At 35.8% G+C, this 12,111-nt stretch overlaps 1 protein-coding gene and 2 long non-coding RNA genes across 5 annotated transcripts in view; 1 reads left to right on the plus strand and 2 right to left on the minus strand.

Moving 5' to 3' along the window:
* Window positions 1-6,681, plus strand: part of LOC137487424 (uncharacterized) — a 51,480-nt gene extending 44,799 nt beyond the window's left edge. The window contains exon 3 of the long non-coding RNA XR_015506263.1: window positions 5,639-6,681. This is a non-coding gene — a long non-coding RNA (uncharacterized LOC137487424). The remainder of the gene's footprint in view (window positions 1-5,638) is intronic.
* slx4ip (SLX4 interacting protein) overlaps window positions 1-11,904 on the minus strand; it is an 81,003-nt gene extending 69,099 nt beyond the window's left edge. For 2 of the 3 annotated variants that reach the window (XM_087277680.1, XM_087277679.1), the window contains exons 1-2: window positions 11,653-11,904; window positions 11,503-11,562 (exon numbers count right to left, since the gene is read on the minus strand). In XM_087277680.1, coding sequence (XP_087133806.1) covers window positions 11,503-11,529 — 27 coding nt within the window. In that variant the 5' untranslated portion in view covers window positions 11,530-11,562; window positions 11,653-11,904. 3 annotated transcript variants of the gene reach the window in all.
* Window positions 1-12,111, minus strand: part of LOC147841155 (uncharacterized) — a 102,241-nt gene that overhangs the window by 84,811 nt on the left and 5,319 nt on the right. The gene's annotated exons all lie outside the window — the stretch shown is intronic.

Raw genomic sequence — 12,111 nt, forward strand, 5'->3', positions numbered from 1 at the left:
GACACTGACCAGAACACATTCTAGAGCACTTCCAGAGTGCTAGATAAAACCCTGATAGAACACGAGTGAGCGAGTGTGTGTTTTAGTGGGCCCTAGAGAGGAGCTAAAGTGGCCCGGGCCAGGCGGTAATGCTCTGGGTCCATGTTTCCCCAAAGCCATCTGAGAAGAGATGACGTGAGAAAGTGAATTAGTAGGGTGTGTTGGGTAAAGCCCATTGTTTAGCACCACTCTCTAGCTACACTCATTTTTCTCTCTCTCCTTACATCTCCACTGTCTCGTTCTCTTTCGTCCCATAAGCGATGATTTATGCCTCCCATACCAGAGGAATCTACAGCGACTGAGTAAATAAAACGTCTCCAGCATTCTCGTTTGGCTTCTAACCTCCAAATTCATCTCCAGTCAAGCAGGATTACGGCACATTATTAGCACAAAGACAGGCCAAATCGTGCTGCCAAATAGCTTTGTTTTTGACATGAAAGCATATTTTCCTCTAATTGCTGCTTTGTGTACATGAGGGTTAGTTTGGTGGCAGGGGCGCTGAACTTGAGGGACAGGCTGCCCCCTTGTGTCACACTACGGAAATGTGTTTTTTAGGAATTACCAACTATATATAGGTGTAGGCACGAGACAACTCTATTAGAATCTGTGTCAAGTTTGTTTGTATTTCACAGACATGCTTAAACATACATTCATTCCATCATCCGTGATAAATCTCATCCGACGCAGCATTAAAAGCTGAGAAAGAGTTAATCCTTTTGCGGGCAAGCAGAGACAAGAGCTAAAACAAGAAACAGAGGCATCTTTATGTATGCATGTATGTGGAGGACAGCAGATCCTTTAGAAAACACTGGCCGGCTTTCTCATCAAGTCTTTGTGTTGTGGCCATTCTGCGACTGACCAGTGGTTTCGGCTGACTGCCTTTTACAATTACTGTGGCGTGGGAAAGCATCAGAGGGGATGGACGGGAACTGTCAATCAGGCAGTGAAAAGGAGCTTGGCTTCGATGGTTCCATAATGTGTCTTCTTATGCTGCTTCTGGAACCGCCGCGTTATCGCATGCTGTTTTGTTTTTCTCCACTTTCTTTTCGAAATCTGAAATATGCCATTACAAAACACTGTAGGAATGTTCCCAGTGTTTGTGAGACATGTTCGCTCGGCTTTTCCAGGCCCTGTGCAACTATGGGACAGAGAGAAACAGTAAACTGCATTTGCCTGTTATGGGAGTCCTAAATGTGCAGTTAGAATGAGTCAAGTCCACATTGTTACAGACTGTTTGGAAAGAAAAACAAGGGTTGCTTCGAGAAGGACTGGTGAAATTGGTGTTTTAAGGGTTGTTTAGCAAAAACTGAAAGACATGCGATCATTAATTCACATATATGTTGTTTAAACATGCATATGCCATGCATACAGAGCACAAAAGAAGGTACAACATCAATTCATGCATATTATGATGCATAGGAGTAAAGGTCAAAGAGGTCTGATATGTTCACTGAATGGGAAAATACAGGTGAAACAGCAGAAAATGAATAAATGATGACAGAACCTTCAACTGTGGAGCAAATCTCTTTAAAGCGGGCAGTGAGAGGACACATGTTTCTATGAATGGAGAAGCCAAATAAATTAAACTTGGGGGTTTTGTACATTTTACAACCTTCCTGTTTGCATAAATACCAGCAAATGAACCAATGTTGCATTAACAAGCTACAATAAAAAGATCTGTAGATTTGGATTAATTTTTGTTGTTTGAATTCCCAAAACAGTCTGCGAAACTTTACAATAACAAACACTAAAAAGCCATCCAAAGTCTATTATTATACCAGTAAACCAGCAAATCCTTGGCTGTATTTGCATTTGAGAGTGGTGTAAAAACATAACACATTTTGCAACAGTTACTCTTGCAATGATTTTCTTGAATGTCTTACAGAAATCTCTTTCAGTTTGAAAAAAAAACAAAAAAAAAGTAAATCAGTCTGAAAACAGCTGAAACTAGAGGTGATCTCTGACCTTAGCCGCTACACAACCTCTGTTAAACTATTCCCTAAGCGGATGCATGAAATTTCTCAGAATCTGTAATCTACTAGACGTATGTTTGCAGAGTTCCTTTTGTTAGTGGAGTTCCATGTTTATTTGCTGCTTCATTATTTATCCCAGTGTAATGTATTAGTCTACCTTACTTATTTTAAACACTTTCAATGGAGCCTTTTCACAAAACTGTTATGATGCATTTAACGGTCAACATAATCTAAATTCTTTGAAATTTTTTAATATTTTGATTTGAAAAAAACTAAGAAGATTTATATGCATTTATGAATGCATTATATTATCTTTGCGTCAAACTAACAAATTACTGCTTATGCAAGGAGTTTCTAATGCATCGTTTATGGGGCTTAGAGTAAATTTGAAGTTATTCTCTCCTCTGGCTGCCGTCATCAGTCTCACAAACTATTTTCTTTTTCTGAAAGTCTTAACACTATTGTGTCATTTCTTTTTTATTATTTCAGCAAATAGGACTGTAAAAAAACTTTTTGTACTCTCCAATTCACTGCGCGTTAAGTTTACTTAACTTTGATGCCTTCGGCTACTGAGAAACCCGGAAATGTGAAAAGGGTCTATGGTTTTACCAAATTCTTCACTATTGTGCAATGAAAGTCTTGACAGCTCTCTGTCGCATGGTGTAGGAAGAGTGATAGTGTCTTCAGGAAATCCTTTGCAGATAGGATCGTACAAGGTTTCTTTAGTCTTTGCCATATTAATTATTGTACATAGAGCTTGAGGCAGAGCTGCTTTTTCATTTTCCTTTGGTTTGTTGATTCTCGTTGAATACACCTGAGGCTTCTTGTGGGTCAATAACCTCCAGATTAAACTGGTTCTTACATTTCACTCTTTATCAGATCAGCTTGACCTGCCAAAAACATACTACAAAGGCCCTGAAACCAAACAAACAATAAAACAGAACAGTACCAAATCAGTCCCTGCCATTCTGACCAAAGTCCACAACTAAGCTGTGCTATTTTCTGCTCCCTATTGTTAAGAAAACACACAAGGCAAAGCAGAGTCGCTTTCAGCTTTTTGGACTCCTACTCTGCATCACTTTCAGTTCCCAAGATGCTCCCCAGCTACCTTCTCTTATCAGTTTTACCCCCCTAAATGGGCTTTCTCCTGCCCTCTCTCTCTGATTAGTATTGGGCAGTCGGCCCAGGAGCATTTGTGTAGCTGTTGCCTGTTCGCCACCACACCTCCCTGCCCTTTTACCACTGCTATCACTGTTGTGAGAACCAGAACCCCTTTCTCTGCACTTAGCTCTGGGGCTAACATTAACCAGCCACAGATGTTTATACTGAAAGAGAAAGAGAGAGAGCGAGAAAGAGAGAGAGAGGGAGAGAGAGAGAGAGAGAGAGAGAGAGGGCAGCAGAAACAGTCTCACTCAATAAAACTCCCCCTCCGTCTAGCTCCGTCTTTGTCTTTGCAAGAGCGTCGCAGGTCGACGAACAGTCTCCGGAGCCTAAGGGAACTCTTTAGATCTCTGGGTGTTGCCTGTTAAAGGTTTAAATCTTTGGTCTTGACTTGCTGATTTTGTGTAGTGTGAGTCACCTGGAATTCTTTCAAGAGGGTCAACATTGGTGCTGTCAATTTCAAACAAGCAAAAGAGACATGAGACACAAACAAGTTTATCTAGATTTTTACATGGAAAACATGAAGCCGTGATGGTAGTGTGATTTGGGTGGTTGCCAAGATGTTGTTGTGCGGTTGCTAAGGTGTTCAATGGAAGATTTCTATTGGTTGAAGTAAAAACTGCCTACCCCCAACTCTCTAACATCATGTCTAAACTTGACATTGTCACAGCAACAGTGTTTGTTGTCAACACTGAATGTGAGTAAACTAAAGTTTCCAATACGTCCTCTTGCTACTTTCATCTAGCATAGATATTATTTTAGAAATTGTGAGATCTAGAAGCGCATCAAGCCCGTCCTTTGATGAATATCTATGACATCCAAAGTGGGATTTGTTATGTGACACTTAGCAGGGCTCTGAATCCAATAAAAATGAAAGAAAAAGACAAAAAAAGATTTGCAAAAATCTCACAAAACAAAAATCTATAAAAAGTTACAGTATAAAAATCCAGCTATCATAACCAATACTAAGATATGACAGTACAATATACCAATGAAAGAACTTCAACTAAATTATATTAAATAAATAAATAAATAAAAAGAATACTTGGGGCAACACGGTGGCGCAGTGGGTAGCGATCTCGCCTCACAGCAAGAAGGTCACCGGTTCGAGCCTGGCAGTTGGCATTTCTGTGTGGAGTTTGCATGTTTTCCCCGTGTTGGTGTGGGTTTTCTCCGGGTGCTCCGGTTTCCCCCACAGTCCAAAGACAAGCACTATACAGTAGGTGAATTGGGTAAACTAAATTGTCCGTAGTGTATGTGTTTGAAAAAAAGTGCATAGGTGTTTCCCAGTGATGAGATGTAGCTGGAAGGGCATCCGCTGTGTAAAACATATGCTGGTTAAGTTGGCGGTTAAGTATGTTGTCTACCATCTAGGTACTGACCAGGCTCAACCCTGTTTAGCTTCAGAGAGTAATCGGACTTCAGTGTGATGTGTCTGCGGCAGTAAAACTATTTATAAATACTTATTAACATTCATAAACAATTTACACAATTTTCACCATGCAAGGTTACTTATAAGGTTATAAAAACAAAAGCCTAGTTTTGTTAGCTATCACATCGTAAGGCGTTTCAAAAGGTGTCATGCTTCGAATGTTTGATGATAAGTTGCGAGGTCCACTTTGTGATCAAAAGACGATTATTTTAAAACTTTAATTTAATTTAATTGATTCCCAAAACAAGACTTGATTGCCAGTTTGTTTTTTGGTTTCACTAAGCCAGTAAATCGTTAAAAAGCATAACCAAGCTTAAAGACACTCTTAGAATATCTCCAGTCATTTTTCAGTTATGTATTCTAAACAAACCTTCACAGGCCTTTTTTATTTTATTGTAATAAATGTTGTACAAATATAATTCATCAATTCTGTATTTTTCCCCTTAAAAAGCTATTTCTATAATTAAAGTGTTTAATTTGTTTAAAAGCCAAATGTTTATTATGGGTGCCAGTAAATCCTTAATCATTTTTTTTAAAGTCTGGAGCCCCTATTTAGGGTCAGAGGTTTTCAAAACCTCAACATGAACCACTAATAAATCAGTGTGATTATAACTAAGCTGGCTTTTATTTCTAGCAACTCTGAAGCACTCTGCGAGTTAAGCTCTGGATGTTAGCACACCTGAATGGATTTCTGTTTTTTCCACAAGCGAGGACACAACCCAGAAGCGAAATTCCAACAGCAAGAACAGGCAGGAATATCACCTGGTAAAGCTCTACAAACAATTAAACAATATCAGAGAGATCCTAAGAATTCTAGTAAAAAGGAAGTGTGAGGAGACAAGAAAAACTAAACAACTATTCCTCCATACCCATGCAGTGTGTTTTTTTTTTACAAGAATGACTGCAAAAGCCTGTCGGTCTCAACATCTGCTGTAATTTTCTGTATTATCCAAGAACGCCAAGATTAGAATTCTATTACATCCTCCCATGTCTGCTAAGCTGCATCCATCCAAATTTTCCCTCTGTGTTTCAGAAATGACAACAGATTTCCTTGATCTGATGACAGTAACAGGATGCTTGGAGGTCCAAGTGTGTGGTCCGTATCTACCAGGGAAGTCGACCTAGCACATAAACCAGAGCCAAGACATCTGTCATACTACCCAGCACTTAACGTTCATACTCAAAAACAAAGAATCTCGCTCTCCCACCATCTCATACACCAGATGGGTATAACAGTAGAGTGGTGTGGCAGGTCTTGTGTAAATATTCAGTGTCTTCTGAGGCGTTAAGGAGAAACCCAGGGTCTCAAAGCATGAGTCAACTAATGTGGGAGTATCTCATCGCCTGCAAGAATTGCAGTGCACAGTGGAAATATGACATCCAACTTTACGCTGCTGTGTAAGGCTGGACAGAATGTTGGCTCACACTCTACAAGAATCTGTAGTAAGGTTGAAGGCACAATGCATTGTTTTAAAGTTACCATTTTATGGAATGTTGAAGTATTTATTGTAACTGATTTATTTAGGCCTATTTCTGATCTATCTTGCAATGACAAAGACCACAGGCTGCAACAGCAAAGACGACAATCCACTTATTCATTCAGTCCTACTCTACATTAGGCTTCTGCCACTATTAATAGTTTTTTGTTGCAATTAATTGCTGATGCTTTTATCATGATATACGATACTGACTTAAGCTGCATATAACAGTATAATAACCAAATGATATTTACTGTAATGCTTTATTGTATATGCATATTGTATATGCATGACCAAATAAATGTTTTAAACAAATTAAACTGTACAAAAGGACGAAAGGATGAAGCAATAGGTAACAGCATGTTACTATTAAGTCTTAGAATTGAACATTTGTTGATGCTATCTGAAAGTTATAATTGAGTTACTTGCTTTAAAAAATACATTTAACTCATCACTTCTTGTCTGTATAACATTTATTTGATTTGCTTGTTATAATTATTTTAATTAAGCAATATGGAGCTTGTTTTTATTTTATCCTGATATTATATGATTATATGTAATATCTGGTGAAATAAAAAATGCCATTGTTTAAATTCAGAATATAGTAGTTTTATAGTGGTAAACTTTATTGCGTTCAGCTCAATTTACATGCTACTGTTTGTGTGTGTGTGTGTAAGTGTGTGTGTGTGTGTGTGTGTGTGTGTGTGTGTGTCACAAGATCTTCAATGAAAATGGAAAAAACTTAATTCATTACAGTGGTAGATTAATCGATTAATAAAATAATCAATAACTGCAGCCTTAATTGATGGATTAAAATCAACAGTGAGAAATAGCCATATTATATTATGTTCAAGTAAAATAAAAAAATGTACAGCTTTTTTAATTAGTTATTAATAATTAATATTATTAATTATTATTAAAACTAAGTTTATTGGTTATTGATTATTAATTATTACATAAATAATAAAACAAGTACTACTTTTGCTTTTAATGCATTATTAATCATTAACTAAATTAACATCATATAAGATTAATAATTGCTTTTGTAGTTGTCATTACATTGAATTAATTGATAGGGCGACACAGTGGCTCAGTGGATTGCACTGTTGCCTCACAGTAAGAAGGTCACTGGTTTGTATCCCAACTGGGTCAGTTGGCATTTTTGTGTGGAGTTTGCACGTTCTCCCTTTGTTCATCTGGGTTTCCTCCAGGTGCTCCGGTTTCCCCCACAGTCTAAAGACATGTGGTACAAGTGAATTGAATAAACTAAATTGGTCGTAGTGTATGTGTGTGTGAATGTGAGTGTATGGGTGTTTTCCAGTATTTGGTTGCAGGTGGAAGGGCATCTGCCGTGTAAAACATATGCTGGAGAAGCTGGCAGTTAATTCCACTGTGGTGACCCCTGATTAAAAAAGGGACTAAGCCGAAGGAAAATGAATGAACAAATTAACTGATGCTAAATGGATCCTTGGTGTACAGACTACAGAGTTAATAAACATACTGCCTGTACACAGTCACAGAATTTTTAATATCATAAACCAGATTAGATTACTTTGTGAAAATGTTAATGTTTGAAAAAAATAAAAAGATAAATAAAAAAACTATTAAATCTTGAAGCACTTGCTGATCTGATGAAGAACTGGCAAAAATCTGCATAATCTCAAAAAGCATCCTGAATGATTGAATAAATAATAATTATTCATGGAATTTTGAGGTGCCCAGGATGTTAATATTGTCCATGTTTAATTTTTACAATATATTTATATTATTATTGAATATCCTCATATGTCTACTCTACATGTTTTCTTGTTCAAGAAGGTTTTATACTCAAGCCATGATGGGGAAAAAAAGATTATCGCAAATTATATTTTAAGCTATTATGAAGAAATTCCATATTTATTTTTTATAGGTGTATTAACTTAAATTAAACCAATGTTCCATTTAGTGTTAATGAAAACTCTAGCAAAAACTAAATGATCAGTGACATTTTTCTACACATGTTTAACTTGCAGTTGTTCTAAATAAAACAGTTATTTTTTATTAAGTTATTAAATGAGTCTTTATGTTAACTACATATACATTTTCATTCAAAGTTGCAACATTTTAAAAAACATGACAGAATTTAAATTTTTACTAAACTATAACTTTTAACTAAAAATAAGAAAAATTATTTTACAAATGACGCGGGTCTTATGCTGTCCTAGAACAGTTTAGCTAAGAACTGGGCCCAGCTGACGGTATTGTTTGCTTCCCCATTTTAAATGTCTCTCTGTGGTCGCAGTGTTGGGCATGACAGTTTCTTTCTCAGGGAGAGCAACATATATAACAGTATCATTATGTGCAGACTGGGAGGGTGAAGTTGGTGAGTGGTGCTCTCCCACAATGAAAAACAGAAAGACGGGAGAGATGATGAGTGAGAAAGACAGAAAGAGAGAAATATGCAGCCAAAGTCTGGCACTCAACGCGGATGTGTGTGATCCACAGTCGCGTCCAGAATCTAGAGTTAAAGCCTTCGCTATATGAAACGTCAACAAAGAAAAAGACCCGGGGCTTTTCTAGCGCTTAATAGAAACATCTGACAAGCATTAGTACTGACATTCATTCATCTGGCCTGTGGATGAATAGACAGCACCGGTCCAGCATCTGTGCTGCAGAGACAATCAACTGGATAGATATACATACATGAATACTTTAAAAAAAAAAAAGAAAAAAAGAAACATCAAACCGTAATGTAATGTAAAACAAAGAAGCTGAGATATATGGAAAACATAATATCTCTAACATTACTATGAAATTTGAGTTAAAAAAAAAAAAAAGCACAGACTGAACATATTATGGGTTTAGAACATGAAAAATTAAGAGCTGTGCTTTTTAAACAACACATTGAATACATACAGACAGCTCAATGCTCTTCTATGAGCTAATAGCCCTCATTCCTAAGACAGCTGCTCCATCTAGAGTTTAAATAATGAAGTACAGTCCGCACTTCTAAACAGATAGTTCACACAAAAATAAAACTCACTCTGGTGTTTTTTAATGCCGTATGCACATCTTCAATCGATTATTTATTGTATATTTCTGCTACTAACAGCTAAAAACTTGTAAAACTGTACATGTCTAAAAAGTAAACTGCATTATTTGGAGTATAAGCATGGATTTGGTCTATTTTAATAGGTAAAATGGAAAAGAATTATGCCCAATTTCAAATGTTACAATACATTAGAAAATTAGTATTTTGGTTTACAGCATTCAAATCTCAGCTTTCCAAATATTTCATTTATTTGTTTTTATTTTTGGGTGAGTTGTTATTGTATTTCATGAAGTTAACTTTCAAAGCTGTGAAATGCCCACATTGGCCCCAATATGATTACTCTTTTCTATCCTGCTTTTATTGAGTCTATTCTATCCTCCGTTCTGGTGGCATGGTTTGGAGGTCTGTCTCTCAAAAACAAGAATAGACTGAGCCAGGATGTTAGGTGGTCTAGCAGGTTGATTGGTGAATCACAGCTAAGTATTGAATCCCTGTATAGTAGGCAGCTTTTACGGAATGCCCAGAACATTATTATTTGTAGCTCTCATCCTCTGTTTGAGGAGTTTAACCTACTCCCTTCGGGTCAAAGGTTTCAGATGCTTTATAGGACAAAATGGTTCAGGAATAGCTTTGTCCCATCATCTATTGTTGCTCTGAATAAATTATAATCTTTTAAAAGGTACTTTGTATGTGTATATGTGGGTATGTATATGTGTGATTTAATTGTTTGTACCAAATGCAAAACTTTGCTGAAAAAAGAATCTACCTACGGGTACTAATAAAGTCAACTCAACTCAACGTTACCAGATTACCCTAATTTGCACCAGTGCTTTTGCACCTTATCATCAATCTGCTTGTTTATGAGCCAAACTGCCGTAGTTTATGCAATTCTTTGATATTATGAAAATTAGGTGATTATTTACCCTGTTTGGTAAATCTGGCCCAAACATTTCAAAGAATTGTCCTAAGCAGCACGTGCATCATATATTAAGTGTTCCCAAGATATATAATAGAGTTTGGTAAAAGAAAATATAATATAATATTTTATATTTTTTCCCGAATTTCTGTTTAATGGAAATAAAAATTTTCTTTCAACACATTTCTAAACATAATAGTTGTAATAACTAATTCCTAATAACTGATTTTTTTTATCTTTACCATCATGCCAGTGAATATTTTACTAAATATTTTCCAAGATACTAGTATTAAGGTTAAAGTGCAATATAAAGGCTTTACTAGGTAAATTAGGTTAATTAAGCAAGTCATTGTATAACAGTGGTTTGTGCTGTAGCCAATCAAAACAAGAGGGCAAATAATTTTGATCCTAAAATGTTAATTTAAAAATAAATAAATAATAAAACTGATTTTATTCTAGCCAAAATAAAACAAATAAGACTTTCTCTAGAAAAAAAAAAAATATATATATATATATAGGAAATACTTTGACAAATGCCTTGCTCTGTAAAACATAATTTGCCAAATATTTGAAAAGAAGAGTCACAGCAGGGCTATTATTTTTGACAGAACTCCAAACATTAGCTCACCCTGGTCTTTGTAGCTGACTATGTATGCAACTCACCCACACAAAAAAAACACAAGTTTTGAGAAATCAAGACAAATACAACTACGACAAAACAAAATCCACAAACTTTTTTCTCTGAGCTAACTATACCCTCTGTCTCAACTCCAAGTCACAAATCAGAAATACCTGAAGCTTTCAAAAACAGAAAAACTCATTTTTTTCAGAATTTATTATTTATTTTTGTTTCAACGATCTCTTAAGCATTGAATACACTCGTTTCTTTAGGTTTATCATAATTTATTATATGGAAGCCATAATCTTTGGTAAATCACAGTAACGACTTAAAAATTCAAAATCATGATAAACAATTTGTCACCTTAGAATTATAAGGTTCTACCTGACATTTTTGTCCAAATTGAGATATTCATATATTCTTATTAAATGACAACTTATTTACATTATGGGATGTTTTTTTATTATTGTTTACATTTTAAGCCTTTTTATAAAAAATAAAAAAATGTTACACACATACTGTTTGCTATTCAGTGCAAAAACTTTAAAGCTCAATACCTCAAAATCATTCAGAACGCAGACAGAAACTTGGACATAACTCCAAGGTTACGAATTCTAAATTATGATGATATGAAGATAATCATGATCACTGCATAAAGGGTAACAACACATTCATAAAACAATAAGGCTGGCATAACGACATACATTTGTAAACATTCAGACACAAAACGTCAAAATTGTGAAATTACAGCTTCGATTTCATTTGTCTCAACCACTAATTTTACAATTACTGTAAAAATAAAACACAAAAGCAACGAAGATTCTAAGATAAACTGATAAAATGAAAAGTTTACCTTGACCACAAATTTCGAGGGCTCCATCCTGTTCAAATTCAGTCGTTAGATTTCCCCCATCTAGATAAACACAAATACTTTTTATTTATTGCTGATATTTTGAGCATTCAGTGATGAACGTCAAGTCATTAGAGTGAAGCAGCTACTCACGTGTTTGGATTGTGACAGATACAAGTCAAATTCAAAACACAAAGCAGAAGGGCGATTATGCGGCACTCAGACCTGGCTTACAATATACATGGGTTATTTGAATGTAACGTACAATAAATATTTAACATGTTTAATCACAATTTAGTCGAGAATGACAATAAAATAGCCGCAATGAACGAAACTTTAATCTCCCGCCGATGGTTTGAAACATGCCCTGTGTCACGTAAGGACCCCAGCGCTACCAGTTGTCATAGAGACGTAGCCGGATGTAGGAAGCTATATTTTTGCCAGACAGCGGTGATTGCTATTTTACGTAAATTGTGAAATATCCTGAACGATATATCTCAGCTTACATAAAAGGACACAAAACATGAATAGCGCTTGCTGTTCATAATTTAACCATTAATTTATCCATTTATTTTGTAAAACACTTTTTAACTGGCATAGTTTAGTTACTCT

This window comes from Danio rerio, chromosome 13 (assembly GCF_052040795.2).
Source record: "Danio rerio strain M-AB ecotype USA chromosome 13, GRCz13ab, whole genome shotgun sequence".
Taxonomy (NCBI): Eukaryota; Metazoa; Chordata; class Actinopteri; order Cypriniformes; family Danionidae; genus Danio; species Danio rerio.